This window comes from Panicum hallii, chromosome 1 (assembly GCF_002211085.1).
Source record: "Panicum hallii strain FIL2 chromosome 1, PHallii_v3.1, whole genome shotgun sequence".
NCBI classification, from domain to species: Eukaryota; Viridiplantae; Streptophyta; class Magnoliopsida; order Poales; family Poaceae; genus Panicum; species Panicum hallii.
In genome coordinates this window covers 13,701,291-13,721,830 of record NC_038042.1, presented here as the reverse complement: position 1 = coordinate 13,721,830, position 20,540 = coordinate 13,701,291, and the positions used below count along the sequence as shown (strand labels likewise).

Here is a 20,540-nt window from a genome sequence, read left to right as displayed (position 1 = left end):
CGGCGCGGGCTTAGATGAGAAATAGGAACTCACGCTCGTCAGTTTCCTTCGGGCTAAGCGAGACATATTCACGTGGAAATCAGCGGATATGCCAGGGGTGCCTAGGGAACTGATCGAGCATAGTCTGAATGTACACCCACAGGCTATGCCCAAAAAGCAACGCCTTCGAAGATTTACTCACAACAAGCATGAGGCAATTAAATGGGAAATAGCTAAACTCCTCGCGGCTGGCTTCATTAAAGAAGTGATTCATCCAGAGTGGGTAGCTAATCCCGTCCTTATAAGGAAAAAGAATAATGAATGGAGAATATGTGTTGACTACACCGATCTCAACAAGCATTGCCCAAAGGATCACTTCGGGCTACTGCGCATTGATCAAGTCATCGACTCGATGGCGGTTTGTGTACTCTTTTGCTTTCTTGATTGTTATTCAGGATATCACCAGATTGCGCTCAAGGAGGAGGATCAAATCAAGACCGCGTTCATCACCCTGTTCGGGACTTACGCCTACAAAACTATGTCTTTCGGTTTGAAAAATGCAGGAGCAACCTATCAGCGCGCTATTCAGATGTGCTTCGCCGATCAGCTGCATCGGAACGTTGAAGCCTACGTGGATGACGTGGTCATCAAGACCAGGAATCCCGATGGCCTAATTGCAGACTTGGAAGAGACGTTCAGCAGCCTACGCAGGTTTCGGTGGAAGCTCAACCCAACTAAATGCGTTTCCGGAGTACCATCAGGAAAATTGCTCGGGTTCAATGTGAGCAACCGGGGAATTGAAGCCAACCCTGTGAAGATTTCGGCCATCACTGATATGGGGGCTCCGGCCACAATCAAAGATGTGCAGAAGCTAACAGGCTGTATGGCAGCCTAGGTTCATCTCCCGGCTCGGGGAGAGAAGACTACCCTTCTTTAAGCTCCTGAAGCACCAAGATAAGTTCCAGTGGACGGAGGAGGCCGAGCGAGCCTTGCAAGACCTGAAGCATCACCTTCAGTCTCCTCCAGTCCTTACAGCACCATTGCCGAGAGAAGATCTACTACTCTATATTGCGGCAATAACTCATGTTGTCAGCAGTGCTATCGTAGTCGAGCGCAACGAGGAAGGCCATGCATTTGGGGTGCAGAGGCATGTGTACTTCGTCAGCGAGATACTCTCCGAATCCAAGGTACGATACCCGGCAGTTCAGAAACTTTTATATGCAACTCCGATTACATCAACAAAATTGTGCCATTACTTCGACGAATACAAGACCACTGTGATTACGGATTTTTCGTTAGCGGATATTCTCCATAATCAAGATGCCACGGGGCGTATATCAAAGTGGGCAGTGGAACTGGAGGCTTTGTCTATCGACTTCAAGCCATGCACTGCAATCAAGTCTCAAGCTCTAGTCGATTTTATGGCTGAGTGGAAATGATATAATTGATTGAAAACATGGAAAAAAGATTGAAAATCATATTGCATACACCCTAAATGTAGGGCATAGTTATCGCACATAATATAACTTTTGTGATACAAAATTGGTGTTTGTAGATTCAATTCAAAATGATTAAAGGGTTTGTATCATAAAAGGATATATTTGTAAGGAGTAATTGTCAGTCAAAATTTTATTCCAACAAAATAATAATTTCTTATGATGGAACCCCTTTGCTCGAGTTTGAGTTCTTTACTCAATTGATGTTTGCATTTTCCTAATTTTATTCTTGTATTTATCCTCCGCTATTTTTTATGATAGGAAACGTGCATATGGACAACAAGATGTATGTATTGACTTGGTAAATCTCTAGGTCTTACTAGTGTCTATATTGATTGCATCTTTGGTTGAACTTTGCTAAGGTTATAACTTACCAGTGAAAGTCAAGTAATCACAATATCACTAGTGTGTTATGGCTTATTTTATATTGGAGCTATATTGCTTAACATTAGTCCATACTACTTTATAGACTTCTTTTTAGGAATCGGCGAAGGAATACCCTATCTGTTTTTTTATATATTAACAAAAGAATAGAAATGTACACAAAAGACTACTTACTCCGTCCATTCCAAATTATTAGTCGTTTTAGCTTTTCTACGTACATAAATATTGCAATGCACTAGATATAACATATATCTAAGTGTATAACAAAGACTATATATTTAGAAATGTCAAAACGACTAATAATTTGGGATGAAAGAAGTTAACTTTAGTCGGCTACAATATGAAATCGTGTTGCATGATAGATGATATAGTAATCTTGTCGCTCTATCTTGATAATGGCCAAATTGATTAAAATATGGTATATTAAAATCATATAATTGAAAAAATATCACATTCAAATTATCCTTAACATTTACTATCCTGGATGTATATATATTTTTCTATAAAAAATATTTGCTGGAATTTTGGGCTTTGCCCATTAGCAAATTAGAAATTCCAATAAATTTCAAAGATCTGTGTATGCATAAGAAAATGGTGCAAATCTTTAGTCCCACCTTTTTAGTGCAGGGATGGGATGACCAACACAAATATGAAGGTTTTCTATCCTCCTCCAAGCTATATGTTGGGAGAGAGAAGGAAACCACTACACGCGCAAGCACGGCATGCCTCGTCTTGTCGGGCAGGCATGGCAAGACACCTACGCGAATGGCTCGCCACAATTCCACACCTCGTTCTGCATGGTGCGGATTTTTTTGCGTTTTTATTTTTAGTAACTTGGGCTATAAGTGGTATGGAATCCCCTCTCGCTACTGCACCACTGCCGGAATCTTTTCCATACCGAACGACGACGTGTACATGCAAACGGGAGAATAACTCTCCAGATCCCTTCGCCTTTGAGATTCTGCACTAGAAGAAGATGAAAAAAAATTCTAGGAAACCCTCCGTGGACTGCTCAAAATCTTCACCACGAGACACTTTCCACTGAACTCCCCCCTCCCACACATGCTAGCCACCTTCGTCGTCAGTGCTTGCAATGGGTCGTCACCAACAACACATCCGCTACAACTACGGCTTTCTCATCTGCAAATGCTTTTTGCATATCTTATGATCTGATACATTCTTTAAACATGTATTTTAAGATCATAGCTATACTTTTGATACTTTATACTTTTGATACTTTCTAGTGTGTTAGATTTATTCATACTAGTTCATATGGCCGTCATGATTTATTTTTTTCAAAATTCAATACTGTGCAACATATCTATTTAACCTTTTTTTTCCTCATGTGACCCTATAAATTCTTGGTCAATGCACTGCCACTCTAGAAGCCAAGCATCTTGGAAAAATCCACAGCACAGGACGGGGACGCAGTAGGACAGCGAGGAGAGACGGTAGGGCCGGCCCCAGTCTCCAGTGACCCAAGGCGTAGAATAGTCCGCTGAAAGCATATTGCTAAGCCGGTATTAGCTCAGCTGGGCTTGCTGGTGATTTGTGAATGATTGCTTGCCATGTGTGGGACAACCAGATCCTCGCGCTAGCCCAACAATCCCCAATTCCATTACTGCCCATCCCCGTCCTCGCTGTAGCAAACTACTAGTCCTCCTCTAGTCGCCCCCACCCCGTCGCATCGCTCGCCGCCAGCCGCCGCCGCTTCGCCCGTCCGCCTCCGCCGCCCCGTCGCGCCGTGGGCATACTCCCCAGCTAAGCTGTCGCGCCGCCTTCCTTGCCACACGCCCCGCCGCGGGCAGCCGTCCTAGTCCTCGTTGTCGCGCCTTTGCTGCCTTTCTGCGGTGGAGAGAGGAGCGGAGATCCAGCCGCCTCTCGGCTGATTCGTTCGTCTAATTGGTAAGCCTCGGTTGATTCCGCTGCTCCGTAATCTGTCTAGACGCGTGCAAATCCGAATCTTTCCTCGGGACAGGATTCAAATTCAAATCTTTGCTGCGAGATTCCGCCGGGTCGTCTCAAGTCTTAACGCGGTCTCTTCTTGGACTGAGTCGCTTAGTTAGTCAAGGTTTTGAGATCACCCGCTGAATTGCTGACAACAACCGAAAAAAATGTTTGCTTTTGCGCATCGTAGCCTGCTTGATTGTTCCGTCTGGGAAAATAACCTGCTTGATTGTTCTTCGCTCTCTTGCAATGTTCGGATCACCTTGTGCTACTCAAGACGCCCTGATTTGTTCTTATTTTTCTCCTTTTGTGTCGACAGCTGCAGCACATCAAATTTCCTCAATACTGCTTGTACTTGTCTGCAAATAAATTTGTTCTGCCACCAAAAGGAGAGCTTCCGCAGCTCCTATGGCGAAGCCTCCCAATGGCATTGGCCGTAGGTATGTTCAGTACTGCATCTACAAAATCCTTTTAAGCTGTTTTTTGAACCTGTAGATTTAACTATGAGTATATCTAATGCCAACAGCAGCATGCCAAGGTCAAATGAGGGCATGAGGCTCATATTTTCAGCAGTTGTCGGTGTCATGCTGGGCTACCTGTTTGGGATATCCTTCCCTACAGTCAACATAACCAAGGTAAAGTGGCCCATTGGCCTCTTGTTTTCTTCTCTCATTTACCTTGTTTAGAGGGAAGAAAATTCTGAATTGACTGCCTTGCAGCTTCACTTCCCTTCAAGTATCATCTCCTACATTGAAGATAGGAACTCTGGCATCACAACCCAAACATTGTTGAACCATGCATGGGCATCTGCAAATAATCATAAAAAGAACAATTCTGATTCAAACTCTGATGAAATTCCCAAGGTACTTCGACTCACTAGTACTTCATATTTTTCAGTACTGTCATATGTTGTACAGGTTTTATTCGCAATGCTTGAGTGAGGTCACATTTTTTGTTATTTTGTAGTCCACACCTGTTTGTTCTGTTATATACTTATATTGCTACTGTGTTTCTCATGCATTGTGTAAAAATTTAAGCTCCGCAAGTATGTCAAGTCTGTAAATGTAGAGTGTTTTGTATATGATGAAGGTTGATCAGTCTTCCTTCAATGGAAGTTGGTGGCCCAGCAATTGATTGTTGACGTTCAGTCCTACATCTGACATATTTAGCTTAAGAGTAATATGGTTCCTGCTCTTTAATTTCCATTTTTCTTAAAAGGATTGCACAATTCTGTGTCCAGATTTATGTTCCTACAAACCCAAAAGGTGCTGAAAGACTTCCACCAGGCATTGTTGTGTCTGAAACAGATCTTTATCCCCGAAGATTATGGGGTGATCCTAGTGAGGTTGGTAGTTGCTACTGTTGTAATTGCTCATTCTGCCTTCAATTGAAGGTTTTTCTTGACCCCTTTCATATGATCTACATTCCTAAAATATATTTATTCATCAGGACCTTACTAGCGAGCCAAGGTACCTTGTTACTTTTACTGTTGGGATCGGGCAAAAGGCAAATATTGATGCAGCCGTAAAAAAGGTAACTGAGAGACTAGCAACTTACTTGCCGAAGCTTGGTGGATCAAAATTTTCAACCCTGAAACTGATGTATTGATCATGCATCTGAGTGAACATGTAGTCACTTCATTTGAAATGAGCTTGTGGTCATTTCTTCTGAACTCATATAATTTTCTCATATAGTTTTCAGATAAATTCACCATTATGTTGTTCCATTATGATGGCCGGACTACTGAATGGGACGAATTTGAGTGGTCTAAAAGAGCTATCCATGTTAGTGTCATGAAGCAGACTAAATGGTATGTTATTGTTAATATACTCCAGTGTTTTTTCATGGCCCTTCTCAATGGAATGTTTGACTGCAAATATGTGATGATGGGCATGTCTTGTTAATTTAAGGTGGTATGCAAAGCGATTTTTGCATCCTGATGTTGTTGCCAGATATGATTACATTTTCGTCTGGGATGAGGATCTAGGTGTCGAGCATTTCAATGCAGAGAAGTAAGCAGTACATATTTACATTCTTGTTTTTCTTTCGACTCAGCTGGTATTCATTTCGATTAAGATCATGGCGGTGCTATTTTCCAGGTACATTGAGCTTGTTAGAAAGCATGGGTTGGAAATCTCTCAGCCTGGTTTGCAACCTGATAGAGGACTAACATGGCAAATGACTAAGCGCCGTGGTGACCGAGAAGTCCATAAGTAAGTTGTGGAATCAATATTTTGTTTCAATAATTAATGATAGGTCATTTTTCTTACTAATATTTTTCCTTACACAGAGTAACTGAGGAGAGACCAGGCTGGTGCACTGATCCGCATCTCCCACCATGTGCAGCGTAAGGCCAAACATTTGTTGTGTATTATTGATCATGTTCAATTTTGATCATGTTCAATTTTGATGTGCAGATTTGTTGAAATTATGGCAACAGTGTTCTCCAGAAATGCATGGCGCTGCGTATGGCATATGATTCAGGTGAAGTGACATTACAGTCTAAGTCACTAGTTTCTCTTAAGTGGTATGCTTATGCCTTCTTTTATGCAGAATGATTTGGTCCATGGATGGGGTCTTGATTTTGCTCTTAGGAAATGTGTGGAGGTATTCCCTGCCATTATCATGCATAATACTTCGCCTCGACATTTCTTTTCTAATCCAAGGATTAGCCACAGTTCATGCCCCTTCTTCTCAGGATAGCAGCATCTATTACATGATTCCCAACTTGATTAGTGTGCCTTCCATTTTACATACTATTTTGAGCTATGCACGTTTTATTGAAATGGAACTCATTTATTTTATTTTTAATTAAACAGCCAGCTCATGAGAAGATTGGAGTTGTTGATGCTCAATGGATTGTTCATCAAGCAGTTCCTTCACTTGGGAACCAGGGCAAATCAGATAATGGAAAAGCACCGTGGGAAGGGGTAAGACATCATCTACTGGTCCATGAATTTTGGGCTGCACAGCATCCAATATGTATGTATAAGGATTGGTTCTTACTGTTTAACTTGGATGTGCACCACAGGTAAGAGCGCGCTGCAGAAAAGAATGGGGAATATTTCAAACAAGGTTGGCTGATGCGGAGAAGGCATATTACTTGGAACGGGGCATCACACCCCCGAATTCAACAGCAGTTTAGATGAATACATGCCCCTTACATGCCATGCCAAGGTTTCTGTTGCGGGAACCTGGTCCTTGCATACTGGTGTATTCATCGAAGCAGCTGCAGCCCTGGGCCGTCCATATATTTGTACATGAGAGCACCCACGAATCATCACGATCAATCTTAGTGTCGTCCCACTTGGTTCTAATGTTATTTTTTGGTTAGTGAGACTAGCTGCGATGTAAGTAGGAGATATAGCGGGGACCGTGACGATACTCGTTTGTGTATTTATGACCTGATGCCATATGGATATTGACAATCCTTTCCCTCGTTCTGGTATGTAAATTATTTTCCTCAGATCAGTTCTTGTGCGCAACCAGGTCAAATATTACATGGAGCTAGTCCAGTTCAAGGTTTCATGAACTGAAAATGAAAGCAAAATTTCCAAGAAACTGCTAGTCAGAGTGAGCCCTGCACGGCATCCGACTAAATTATAGCCGACTGGTCAAATTCAGAGTCAACATAAAAGCAGGTTCATTGAAGATTCTTCCGGAGCTTCAACGAGGATGATTTAAGTGGTGGCTGCAAAGTACATTGTCAGGGACTCTTCGTCAAGCCTTAAATATCAGTGACCGGGGTTTTGAAGAAGTTTTGATTGTGGAGGATGACGCCTTCCAGGGATGGTTCTTTGGTGTACCAGCTGGAGAGTTGGATTTGGTACTGTGATCTGTTGAAAGATTTAAAATTTACCATATGCTAATCTCTATCTAATTATCTGATTGGATGATGCCTTCCATGGATGGTTTCGCAGGCTGTAGGTTCTATTGTCTGATTGGATGAAACTTTGACCGCTAATTTCTGTCTAGTACATTGGTATGACGTAGAGAATATTTGGATCCAAGTGCTAATGTGCAAAAATGCTAACTTTAGCACTAGCTTATTTAAATAGGAGTTAATGGGTGTGCTAAACTTTAGCCATACTCAAATTTTATCATAGGATATGAGTGCTAATATGTGCTAAAGTTTAGCACTCAACTTTATCTTATCCAAACAAGCTCATAATGTACCATAAGCTAGGTCAATATAGATATTCAGAAGTCCCGATTGACCAAATTATTTGAGATAGCTTGACCTTGCCATTCTTGTTCATCTTGGCCTTTTTTTTCAGCACGTTATGCTTTTTTAACAAATAATTTGCCATCTTTTTGGGGATGTATAATGTGCAATTACCTTTTTGTGATATGAAAACCACAAAAATATTTAGAAAATTGTACGTGTAAATTTCAAGCCTAATTCTGCGCTACGTCAAAATAAAAAAAATCCAAATATGTTAAATGACAAATCAAAGGCAAGATCAAATATAAGTATGCTTCAACCCGCAAAACGTGGACAAATGTAGTTGAACAACAAAAACAACTCAATAAAGGCAAATAAAAAACTCAAATGATACTATTCCTGGCCAATATATATTTTCAGTTTCTTGTAAGCATTTTAAGTTTCATGCACACATTTTAAAGGGTGTCACAACATCAAAGACTATGGCATCTTTTTTTTTCATTTTTTTTGATGTTGACCTGATTGGTACCTCAGGAGGTGACTGCCTCTTGCAATTGCCATTTTGCCTTATTATAGATATGCTCGCCTTAATCTGTTTGTGAAAATTGTAGCACGCGAGTTTCGTTTTTTGACTTTCTTCTGAACCAACCTCCAAGAACATCTGAAAAACGATCACCTTCATTCGTCGCATTGAATTGAATCGGTGTGAGGTCTCGATCAATCAGACTCAATCGGCTCCATTTTCTCCACAAGTTTCTACATCAACACTCCATCATCAAGTCGGCTAGTTCATCTTACAATCTGAATTCTGAACGCAGCCTCTCTGCCCAGGACCAATTCCACGTTCGCATCACTCATTAACTCACACCAAGGAAGATTGTTTTCTCAAGAATCGATATATATCCATTGTTAGCTAGCAACCGCTGAGCAAGACTGCAACCTTGCTGGTGTGTATATATATATATATACATATATATATATATATATCCATTGTTAGCTAGCAACCGCTGAGCAAGACTGCAACCTTGCTGGTAGATTGATATACACATCAACCGCTCTGAATTCCAGGCCGCGAAGTAAGAAGTTATCTCTATTCTGATCACCCGTGGACATGCTCGAAGCCAAGTGCGTGTTGCGTCTCCTCTTCTTCTATGGCCTCCACCTTGCAGCCGTCGCTGTCTCCGGCGGCAGCGGCGGTGACGACGAGTTCGTCTACTCCGGCTTCGCAGGCGCGAACCTCACCCTCGACGGCGCCGCCATGGTGACGCCGAGCGGCCTCCTCCAGCTGACCGACGGAGCGGCGGTGAGCAAAGGCCACGCGTTCCACCCGGCGCCGCTGCACCTCCGCGGCGGGGAAAAGGAGGACGGGGCGGCGGCGGCGGTCCGGTCATTCTCGGTGTCTTTCGTGTTCGGCATCGTGCCGGTCACCCCGGGCATGGGCGGCCACGGCCTCGCGCTCGTCGTCGCCCCGTCGAGGGACCTCACCGGGATGGCAAGCAGCTACTTGGGCTTCCTCAACAGCACTAGCAATGGCAGCGCGCGCAACCGCATCGTCGCCGTGGAGCTGGACACCATCCAGAGCCCCGAGTTCAAGGACATCGACGACAACCACGTCGGTCTCGACGTCAACAGCCTCGTCTCCGTAAACGCAGCCAGCGCCGGCTACTACGACGACCGGACCGGCGAGCTCAGGAACCTCATCCTCGTCAGCGGCGAGGCCATGCAGGCGTGGGTGGATTACGACGGCAACGCCACGCGGATCGACGTCACGCTGGCTCCGGTCGGAACGGAGAGGCCGAGGAAGCCGCTTGTCTCGGCCAGCGTCGACCTCTCGACGGTGATCACCGACGTGGCTTACGTCGGCTTCTCGGCATCGACCGGCAGGCTGAGCACGCGCCACTACGTCCTCGGCTGCAGCTTCGCGGTGGATGAGCCAGTTCCGGCCATCGACATGGCCAGACTGCCCAAGCTACCTCACACGAGCTCCAAATCCAAGTTCAAGGTCTTAGTGATAGCTCTTCCGGTAGTCACCGGCGTTGTTGCCCTCGCCATGGTCGCCTGCGTTCTTCTCCTCGTCCGGCTACGGTACAGGTACGTCGAATTGCGCGAAGACTGGGAGATCGAGTTCGGTGCACACCGGCTCTCGTACAAGGAATTGTTTCACGCCACCGACGGGTTCAAGAACAAGAACTTGCTGGGCACCGGAGGGTTCGGAACGGTGTACAAGGGCGTGCTCCCCACCTCCGGCACGGAGGTCGCGGTGAAGAGGGTGACCCACGGGTCTCGGCAGGGGATGAAGGAGTTCATCGCCGAGGTCGCCACCGTCGGCCGCCTCCGGCACCGGAACCTCGTGCAGCTGCTCGGCTACTGCCGGCTCAAAGACGAGCTCCTCCTGGCCTACGATTACATGCCCAACGGCAGCGTCGAGCAGCATCTCTACGGCGGCGGCGGCAAGCCTGCGCTGAACTGGGCCCAGAGGTTTCAGATCATCAAGGGCGTCGCGTCCGGCTTGCTCTACCTCCACGAGGAGTGGGAGCAAGTCGTGGTCCACCGGGACGTGAAGGCGAGCAACATCCTCCTCGACGGCGAGATGAACGCCCGGCTCGGCGACTTCGGGCTCGCGAGGCTGCACGACCGCGACGCCGAGCTGCACACCACGGTCGTCGCCGGCACCTTCGGGTACATCGCGCCGGAGCTGGCCCTGACCGGCAGGGCGTCCCCTCTCACCGACGTCTTCGCCTTCGGCGCGTTCCTCCTCGAGGTCACCACCGGGAGAAGGCCTGTGGAGGAGGCCATGGACGGCAGCAACAGCAGGCTCATGCTGGTGGACTGGGTGTTCGAGCACTGGCGTAACGAGTCGCTCGTCGAGGTGGTGGACCCCAGGATCCAGGGAGACTATGACGTGGGCGAGCTGAGCTTGGTGTTGAGGGTGGGGTTGCTGTGCTCGCATCCGCTGGCCAGCGTAAGGCCAGGCATGCGACAGGTCATGCAGTACCTCGCCGGGGACGCGCCACTCCCGGAGCTGGCGCCGACGCATCAGATGGGCATGAGCATGCTGGCGTTGCTGCAGAACCAAGGGTTCGACTCGTTTGTCATGGCCAACTCCTCCTCGTCGTCGTCAGTGTCGGTGAGGAGCTTTGACACTAGCCTATCAAGAGGGAGATGACAAAGGACAGCGTATTCATTCCTTCCATTAAACCAAGTTGGAATTCATATTGCTTGTAACTGTTCAATACGTCAGGGATGTACAGAAACTAATGCAGAGTAAAAGTCACTTTGGATGTGTTTTTTTTTTGGTTTCTTTCTCTTCAGCAAAAACTTTAATTACTTGTACTGTACATATATGTAGTTTTAGTGCATGCAGTTGCATCCAAAGAATGCTTTTAGTGGAACTTATAACTTCTGTAACCTTGATGGATAAGAAGTTGGCAAGTACCCTCATTTTGGTTTGTTCGGTTTTGATCTTTACAATATACCTACTTGGTGCCATTGGTATAAATTTGATTAAACTTATGAAAGTTTGACTTATGATAAAATTAGAATAACTTGTTTTTTTGAGACGGGGAAGTTACAGGTGAGATAGACTCGTCTAGAACAAGATGATTGAGAGACTCAAGAGACCACATAAAAGTAGCATGTGGTTGATTGCCCGTCGTCTGCATCGTTGCCAAGCCGTTGAAGGCAACCAATCTTGAAGATAGTCCTGCTGGAGAAGCTTTTTTCTTGTGTGAAAATGTTCTAGTGTTTGTATAGGAAGAAAAAGGGTCTCTCAGCATAACTTTGCCAGAGCGTAGCTCGAATATCTATGTTAAATTATGGAGCTCGACTATTTTCAGCGAACATAATGCATTAATTAATTATGTTCCACGGAATATAATGCACGCTTGAAGCTATGACTTCTGTAGCCTGGTCTGTTCAAATTAAAGTGGTTAGCTGGCTGTAGCCTACTACCTCTAGGACGATGGAGGAACAAATTTGGTGTACGTTTTAAATATGGGAATCCGAGGAACAATTTCCTTCCTCAGATGGAAGCTCTAGCGTAGGGGCTTTTTTCAGTAGCTTCTCAGTGGTTTATACTGAAGCCAAATTTCCGTTTTTGAATCGCGAGCACTTGCAAAGCAAAACTGTTTTGTAACCAGACTAGAAGAACAGAAAAAATGGCTTCTACGGCTTCTCCATTTCCAAGCATTTGTGGAAGTTTTTGGCCAGCTGTGGCTGATCCCTGATTCCAATCCCCGACCCCAGCCCCCCATCCGCTTCAACCGCTGCCATGGCGCTAGGGTTCGAGCTCCTGAGGTTGACCTGAGCTCGTTGGTGTGGATCGAGAAGAAGCTGCGGGAGACGAAGTCGTTCACCTCGGACGACTGCTTACTGGTTGGAGAGGGTGATTGCTGGTCGGAGGAACCGAAGAAGCTCAAGTTCACGGAGGAAATTTGGGGCAAAGATCAGAAGCAAATCTTCCTTCAAGCGCTCCAGAATATGGCTGGTAGAGGACGCCGAAGGGGCAGAGGTCCTCGACCTAACCCAGATGAAGAATGGGGTTGGAACCAAGGATGGCAGCATTTTCCCCACAATTCCCACAGCCGCCGCCACCACAGTACGGCTTCTATCCGCAACCCCGTTTCCCCCAACATCCTCCCCCCCCCCCCCAATAGTACCCCAACAACCACTTCCAGAGGAATCCGGGTGGTCAGGGGCTGAGGTCGCACAACTTCAGTCAAGGAGGGAAGCCCAGGCAGCAGCAACCAGGGAAGGGCCAGCCATCTCAGTCTGCAGATAAAGGGTTTGACAAGGAGGATCAATCTAAACCTGTGGAGAAAACAGTTAACTCAGAGGGTGAAGGTCATGAGACAGTAGTTTGCTACAACTGCGGGGAACAAGGTCACTTCTGCTCAACATGTACAAAACCCAAGCTATGCTTTATCTGTCACAAGAGAGACCATATTGGAGAATCCTGTTCTGAGTGGAAGAAACCCCGGCTGATGGCACAATACTATGGTAGTGCTAACCACAGCCTTGGTTTCCTACATGTAGATGTGTCACCCAAAGAAAACAAGTTTATGCACTGGTCTGGCTTTGAAAATTGTGCAATTTTTGTCATTAAGGAAGGTGATATTGACAAGGAAGGAATTCTGCAGTATCTGAGGACAACCTTTGACAAGGATTGGCCCTGGAACTTGAAGTTACTTGATGAATACAAATACATGATCAAATTCCCCCCCGGTAACAAAGTGGAAAGCATCACAATGGGCAAGATGATATACTTCCCAATTAACAATGATGGAGTAATGGTCTCACTCAAAGTTTGAGATGGGGAGATTGAACCCATAGGGAAACTTAAAGATGTGTGGGTTCAAGTCAGGGGGATCCCCCCAAATGGTGTGATTGGTCAGTGTTCCAGCAGATAGGCTCCAGTTTGGGCAAGCTAGTTGATGTTGATTGGCATTCTATGTTCTCTAGTCAGTTTGAAATGGTGAGACTGAAGATCAAGTGCAAAGAACCAACAAAAATCCCTACCCAGAGGGTCCTGGAAATGAATGACCAGTTATACATGTTTTACTATTTCACGGAAGGTTTTGAGCAGATTCAGAAAAAAGAAAAGAAAGATGATGATGATGATGGAGGTGAAGATGGGGATGACCCAAAACTGGAAGATGAAGAACATAACCTAGATGATGATGATCTACTAGGTGACGATCTAGATGGTAATGAAGAAAATGATAAGACTAACAAAGAAAAGAATACTCCCACCTCATAGAAGGATGGTCAGTCCAGCTCTAAACAAACCAAAGGGAAACAACAGAGAGTTGAGGTGATAAACTCAGTGAGGAAATCTATTGAAAGCAAACAATGGGTACAAGCCATTGAAGATGCCTTGTCCTTGGGATCAGGAAAAGGCCTGAATCTGTTGCAAGCAATGGAATTAAAGGGTGAAATAGAAGAAGAAGAGATACTGAACCAAGAGATGACTGGAGAAAATTCTGAGATGTGTACACTACCTGAAGAGTGGATCTTCTCTCTCGGCATGGGAGATGACAATGTGGCAATACCAGGTGAGCAATCTGAAAAAGCAAGTCATGGATTTGACAATGTGGCAGAAACAGAGGAGGAGAGGAGTGAGATTACTATATCAGAACCAAAGGTGAACACTAAGCTGAAGAAAGATGATCAGAAAAATAAAGGAAAAAGCAACAAATGGGGCCCAGTTCAAGCTGAACGAAGAAGCAATAGAAACAAGGATGATGGGAGACCCATGCTAGAAAAAGCTCAAAACCTGAAGAGGAAAGTCAACCTGGAGGAACCTGCAGGTAAAAAATCCTATGCTTTAGCTGTCCTCTCTAAACCAGAAACTATTAAAGTTGCTTCTACTACTGGTCTTAATATAGGATCCAATCGTCTTGAGGCAGAGGTGGTAGAAAAAGTGCATACTTTAGATGTTGAAAGAGTTACCAATTTTTCTATTAGCTACAATAGTCATAGTTGTAGAGACCCTGAGTCTAACCTTGAAGAATAGAAAAGTACCTCTGTAGAGAATTGTGATGTTTAGGAAGTTGACCCTGTAACACCAATTCAAGTAGAAAAAAATAGCTTAGAAATAGAGTTTTCTGACAGTAGCAAAAAAGGGGAGTGGACCCCTGTAGGACCTAGAAAGAAAAACAAAGTAAGATTTAAATGATAGGTTTATTTTGGAATATAAGAGGCCTTGGAAGGCCTGGAAGCATCCTACTTTAGTTGGCAAAATCAGAAGCAATCATGTAGATTTTGTAGTGGTTACTGAGACCAAGAAAGAGTCCTTTGCCCCAGGGCTCTTGAGATCTCTTACCGGTAACTCTCCTTTTACCTGGAACTTCCTACCATCTACAGGGTCAACTGGAGGAATCCTTATAGCGATGAATTTAGATATGCATTCGACCACAATGGGTGATTCTCTAGAGTTCTCTATTTCTATCTTGGTTATATCAAATCTGGCCTCAACTGGAGGTTGACAGCCATCTATGGTAGCCCTTATGAAGAAGGAAAATAAAGTTTTATTGATGAGCTTCACAAAATTATGCAGAGCTGGCATGGTCCTGCTGTAATAGGAGACTTTAACCTCATTAAACATATAGCTGATAAGAATAATAACAATATTAATCATTTAAGACTTTAATGATTGGGTAGATAAGTGGGGTTTACTGGAGATCAACCCTGAAAATAGGAGATTCACTTGGACAAACAACCAAGAGAACCTCATCTTAGCTAGAATAGATAGAGTTTTTGTTACTACAGAATTTGATGCTCTTTTCCCCTCACTAGGATCAAAACTCTAGATAAGTTACCCAATGACCACAACCCTCTCCTCATGGACACTGGAGAAAATTTCTCTATGGGGAAAAAGAGGTTTAGATTTGAGAAATGGTGGTTAGAAAAAGATAGTTTCAAAGATATTGTCCACAAGGCTTGGGCCTGCCCCTGCATAGCAACTAGAAGTATTGATATGTGGCAGTTTAGAATAAGAATCTTTAGAAGGTTAACTAGAGGCTGGGCCTCCAATGAGGTGGCCTTGATGAACAAAATAAAAACTGCTTTAGCCGAAGAATACAATAGTCTAGATCTAAAAGCCGAGAACAACTGCCTCTCTGATATATAGTACAGTAGGATGAAGGAGATTGCAGTGAGCCTGAATAACATTTGGCGTTGGAGGAAATTAAATCCAGGTAGAGATCTAGAGATAGAAACATTCTGGAGGGAGATAGGAACACAACCTATTTTCAAGCTATTGCCAACTAGAGAAATAGGAAAAAAAGAGTGGATGTGTTAGAAGGACCTAATGGTCTAGTAGAAGATGAGAAAGACATGTTAGACATTGCAATTTCCTTCTATAAGGAGCTCTTTGCTGCAGAAGAGAGAGGGGGAGTCTCTCTGGGAGAGAATTTATGGAGTGAGAGTGATAAGGTAACAAATGAGGAAAATGAGATGCTGACTGCTTCTTTTACTGAAGAAGAAATAAAAGAAGCTATCTTCATGTGCTATCCTGAAGGGGCTCCTGGGCCTGATGGGCTTCCTTTTCTTTTCTACCAGAAATTTTGGGAAGTGGTGAAGGCAGACATAGTAGATATGTTCAATGACTTCTTTGATGGCTCCCTAGACCTATCTAGACTTAATTTTGCTCTTCTCACCCTCATCCCAAAGGAACCTGATGCTAGGAACATGAAGAAGTTCAGACCCATTAGTCTCTGTAATTGCAGCTTTAAATTTTTTCCAAAGTCATTACTCTAAGGTTAGGGAACATTGCAAATGGACTTGTTTCCCCACACCAAAGTGCCTTCATTAAGGGTAGGTACATTTTGGAAAGCGTGGTGATAGCTCATGAAATAGTTCACAGCATTATTAGAAATCAAGTCCCTGGTATAGCTTTGAAATTAGATTATGAAAAAGCTTATGATAGGGTTAACCTAGACTTATTTTTGAAATCCTTGAAACTAGAGGTTTTAGCCATGTTTGGGTAAACTGAATTAAATAAATTGTTCGAGGGGGCTCTGTGGGAGTAACCCTAAACAATGTAGATAGCAGCTTCTTTAAAACTGGTAAAGGGCTCAGACAAGGAGATCCTGTTTCTCCTATGCTTTTCAACTTAGTGGGAGATGTTTTAACAAGGATGTTAATTAAAAGCAGCTGATAATGGTCTAATCAAGGGCCTTTTGCCTGGTTTTAGAGAGGAAGGTATCATTTCCCTGCAATATGCAGATGATACAATCCTTTTCTCTGATATGGAGGAAGAACATTTGAGGAACTTGAAATGCTCCCTGGCTTGGTGTGAACAAATCTTGGGTATGAGGATCAATTTTCACAAAAGTGAAATTATCCCTATGAACCTAGAAGAGGAAAGATGTCCATAGGGTAGCTCATTTGTTTGGATGCCCAGTAGGGGGCTTCCCAATCAAATATTTAGGAATATCTCTCCACCATGAAAAACTTAGAAGAGAGGATGTCCAACCCCTTGTTGACAAGATTCTGAAAAAAATAGCTGGTTGGAAAGGGAAACTTTTGTCCTATGCAGCTAGGATAGTTCTCATCAAATCTTGTCTAGCTTCTATTCCAGTCTACCTGTTATCCTTCATCAAATTCTCAAAATGGGCCCTCAAAATGATTTCTAGCCATATGGCCAAATGTTTGTGGAATGATGAAGATGATCACCATAGGTATCACTTAGCCAACTGAGAAAGCATTAGTACGACTAAGCAAGCTGGGTGTAGGTATTCCTAATCTGAGAGATCTTAATATCTGCTTGCTAGGCTCATGGTTGAAAAAATACAAATTTGATGAAGGCAAGCTTTGGAGACAGATCATAGACCATAAATACAATACCAACAAACCCAACATTTTGCATTGTAGAGATATAGGTGCCTCACAGTTTTTTAAAGGTGTAATGTGAGCAGCAAAAGCTGCTAGATTGGGTTATAGATGGAAAATAGACAATGGTGAAAAAGTCCTCTTCTGGGAGGATAACTGGCTAGGAACTTCATGCCTAGCTATCCAATTTTTGAAGCTATATGTTCTCATTAATGAAAAAAACAAAATCGTAGCTGATTTGTGGGATGGGACTAATCTCAAGTGTTCCTTTAGAAGAACCGCTTCTCTAGAAATCCAAAACCAGTGGGATGAAGTGTTCCAACTAGCTTCCACTATTAACCTTGGCCACTGAGGATGAGATGATCTGGTCTTATACTTCTAATGGGATCTAGTCCTCTCAAACCTTGTATAGGATAATTAATTTTAGAGGGGTTACCCTAGTGTATATCCCTTCGGTTTAGTCTCTCTATGTGCCACCTAGAATTCACTTCTTCCTTTGGCTTTTCTTACAGAATAAACTCCTGACAAGGGATAACCTTAGTAAACGAAAGAACATAGATGACACCAAGTGCTTATTCTATGAGGAAGAGGAATCAGTTCCACACTTATTTTTTGACTGTGTGGTAGCCAAGCAGATGTGGATCTCCATCTGAGACATCCATTGTGGTGATGACTATGAATCCATTGCTAAAATGTGGCTTAGTAGGAAGAATTTTGTTGTTGTTACATTATTACTTCTGTTGCCCTGTGGGGGCTTTGGAAAGTAAGGAACTTTCTCTGTTTTCAGAATGGTGCCTTGAGGGATATGGCAAACCTTCTGCACAAGATTCTGGGGATTGCACACAACTGGAGGTTATTGTGCCCCTGGAAATGAGACGAGCTAGATCTGAAGATAGAAAGGTTGAAAGTTTGGCAGATCAGCCTGCAAGACTGACCGGGTAGCTGCTGAGCTACAGCCTGGTCTCTTCGCCTATCCGCTACAGCCTGGCGACTGGCGTTCGACGCCGGGTGCGCTGTTCGACCTCCTGGAGCCTGAAGAGGTGTCGGACAACATGGGGATCATCCAAAAACTGAAGATTGGAGATGCAGAAAGCTCCACGGCTCTCCGATGCTGAGTGGGGTTCTGACGATAACCGGGACAGAGAGTAGCTTATAGTGTTTCCGTCATGTTTCTTTCTCTGAACTGGTTCGGTTTGTAATGGATGCTAGCCTTGTTTCCCTTTTAGCTGCGCCCATGTGCCTGAGGATTCTGATGCTGTAGACTGGTTAACGGTCTTTTCTGATAGTCAAGACTCGGGCATGTCTGCCCTATTACTCTAAAAAAGCATTTGATATCCTAAAAATTACTCACGTTTGTCAATCAGAAGCAGTTTTGTTAAACATTTTTCGAAAGAGCTTCAACTCGACCAGAAAAGGTTACTGCATACTGCACATAACCTTCTGCTTTTGGCACCTGAAAGGGAAAATTTTAATTCAACTTCAAAAGAAACTACTTTTTGCGAGTAGAAGAAACTAATTTATAACATAAACGGAAAAATTGGAACATGCTGCTGCAGTGCGCTATGCTCTATCTATGTCCAACAAACAACGGACTCAACCAAAAGAAATAAAAACCCCGATTCGATGCCTGCTCTATGGAGTTTTGAGTTACACCAAAAGGCATAGTTTACTCCTGATGCAAATTTAAGCAAAGAAAGCCTCAATTTATGAAGCATGACAGCAACTAACTCGAAACAATCTATCTGTGGCCTCCAATTTGGCGATTCAACAACGCTTAGTATACAACAACAACAACTTAGCCTTTTGTCCCAAGCAAGTTGGGGTAGGCTAGAGATGAAACCCACGGAAAACAAGAATAAGAAACACAAAACGGTAACAAGCCAAAGGAAGAGTTAGGGGTTAAACAAACAGTAACAAAGGTCGCGGTTCAGGTACGTTAATTGCTAATCTCCAAGCTCTCCTATCCATAGCTAATTCCTTAGCAATATTCTACTCCTTAAGGTCTCTCTTGACCGTCTCGTCCCAAGTTAGTCTAGGTCTACCTCTACCTCTCCTTACATTATCGCCCCGCTTTAAAACTCCACTACGCACCGGCGCCTCGGGGGGCCTCCGTTGTACATGTCCAAACCATCTCAACCGATGTTGAATCAACTTCTCCTCGATAGGTGGCACCCCGACCCTATCTCGAATCTCTTCGTTCCGGACTCTATCCCTTCTTGTATGCCCGCAGAACCAACGCAGCATACGCATCTCTGCTACACTCAGTTGCTGGACATGTCGCCTTTTTGTAGGCCAACATTCAGCACGGTATAGCATTGCCGGGCGAATCGCCGTCCTATAGAATTTACCTTTTAGCCTCTGTGGCACCTTCTTGTCACAGAGGACGCCAGAAGCCTGCCGCCACTTCAACCAACCGGCTGAAATTCTATACCTAACATCTTTATCAATGTCTCCATCTTTCTGAAACATTGATCCTAGATACCGAACATTATCCTTCTTGGCCACCACTTGACCTTCGAGGCTAACGTCCCCATCCTCATGCCTAGTCGGGCTAAAGTCGCACATCATATACTCGGTCTTGGTCCTACTCAGTCTGAACCCCCTCGACTCTAACATGTGTCTCCACAGCTCCAACTTCATATTAACTCCTGCCCTACTCTCGTCAACTAGCACCACATCATCAGCAAAGAGCATGCACCAAGGGATATCACCTTGTATGTCCCTTGTGACCTCATCCATCACCAAAGCAAATAGATAAGGGCTCAATGCTGACCCCTGATGTAGTCCTATTTTAATTGGAAAGTCACTGGTATCGCCATCACATGTTCGAATACAAGTCATTGCATCCTTGTACATATCCTTGATGAGGGTAATATACTTAGTTGGGACTTTGTGTTTTTCCAAGGCCCACCACATGACGTCTCTCGGTACTTTATCATACGCCTTCTCTAGGTCAATAAAGACCATGTGTAAGTCCTTCTTCTCCTCTCTATATCTCCCCATCAACTGTCGTACTAAAAAAATCGCCTCCATGGTCGACCTCCCAGGCATGAACCCAAACTGGTTTTGGATCACCCTTGTCAATCTTCTTAGGCGATGCTCGATAACCCTCTCCCAAAGCTTCATCGTATGGCTCATCAGCTTAATCCCCCGGTAGTTAGTACAACTTTGAACATCTCCCTTGTTCTTGAAGATCGGTACTAATATACTTCTCCTCCATTCCTCCGGCATCTTGT

At 44.2% G+C, this 20,540-nt stretch overlaps 2 protein-coding genes across 3 annotated transcripts; both read left to right on the top strand.

Annotated features, from left to right (window-relative positions):
- Window positions 1–3,470: 3,470 nt before the first annotated feature.
- On the top strand, window positions 3,471–7,277 carry LOC112887663. 2 transcript variants are annotated; one of them, XM_025953914.1, is made up of 14 exons: window positions 3,471–3,764; window positions 4,126–4,246; window positions 4,336–4,441; window positions 4,526–4,669; window positions 5,047–5,151; window positions 5,256–5,339; window positions 5,501–5,616; window positions 5,717–5,818; window positions 5,906–6,019; window positions 6,097–6,153; window positions 6,224–6,290; window positions 6,360–6,413; window positions 6,626–6,736; window positions 6,838–7,277. In XM_025953914.1, exons 2-14 carry the CDS (start codon window positions 4,215–4,217, stop codon window positions 6,949–6,951), a joined length of 1,206 nt encoding a protein of 401 aa, XP_025809699.1. In that variant the 5' UTR covers window positions 3,471–3,764; window positions 4,126–4,214; the 3' UTR covers window positions 6,952–7,277. The 2 variants fall into 2 exon arrangements, with proteins under 2 accessions (XP_025809699.1, XP_025809691.1); XM_025953906.1 differs by having other exon boundaries at window positions 4,333–4,441.
- Window positions 7,278–8,916: 1,639 nt separating this feature from the next.
- Window positions 8,917–11,421, top strand: LOC112887654 (L-type lectin-domain containing receptor kinase IV.1-like). The gene has a single exon (XM_025953894.1). The coding sequence runs from the start codon at window positions 9,083–9,085 to the stop codon at window positions 11,135–11,137; it is 2,055 nt and encodes a 684-aa protein (XP_025809679.1). The 5' UTR covers window positions 8,917–9,082; the 3' UTR covers window positions 11,138–11,421.
- The last annotated feature ends 9,119 nt before the right edge of the window (window positions 11,422–20,540 follow it).

Coding starts and splice junctions, on each gene's coding strand:
- LOC112887663 (XM_025953906.1), top strand. CDS start 4,215: ATGGCGAAGCCTCCCAATGGCATTGGCCGTAG. Junction 5,152..5,255: donor TATGGGGTGATCCTAGTGAG/GTTGGTAGTTGC, acceptor TTTATTCATCAG/GACCTTACTAGCGAGCCAAG. Junction 6,737..6,837: donor GAAAAGCACCGTGGGAAGGG/GTAAGACATCAT, acceptor TGTGCACCACAG/GTAAGAGCGCGCTGCAGAAA.
- LOC112887654 (XM_025953894.1), top strand. CDS start 9,083: ATGCTCGAAGCCAAGTGCGTGTTGCGTCTCCTCTTCTTCTATGGCCTC.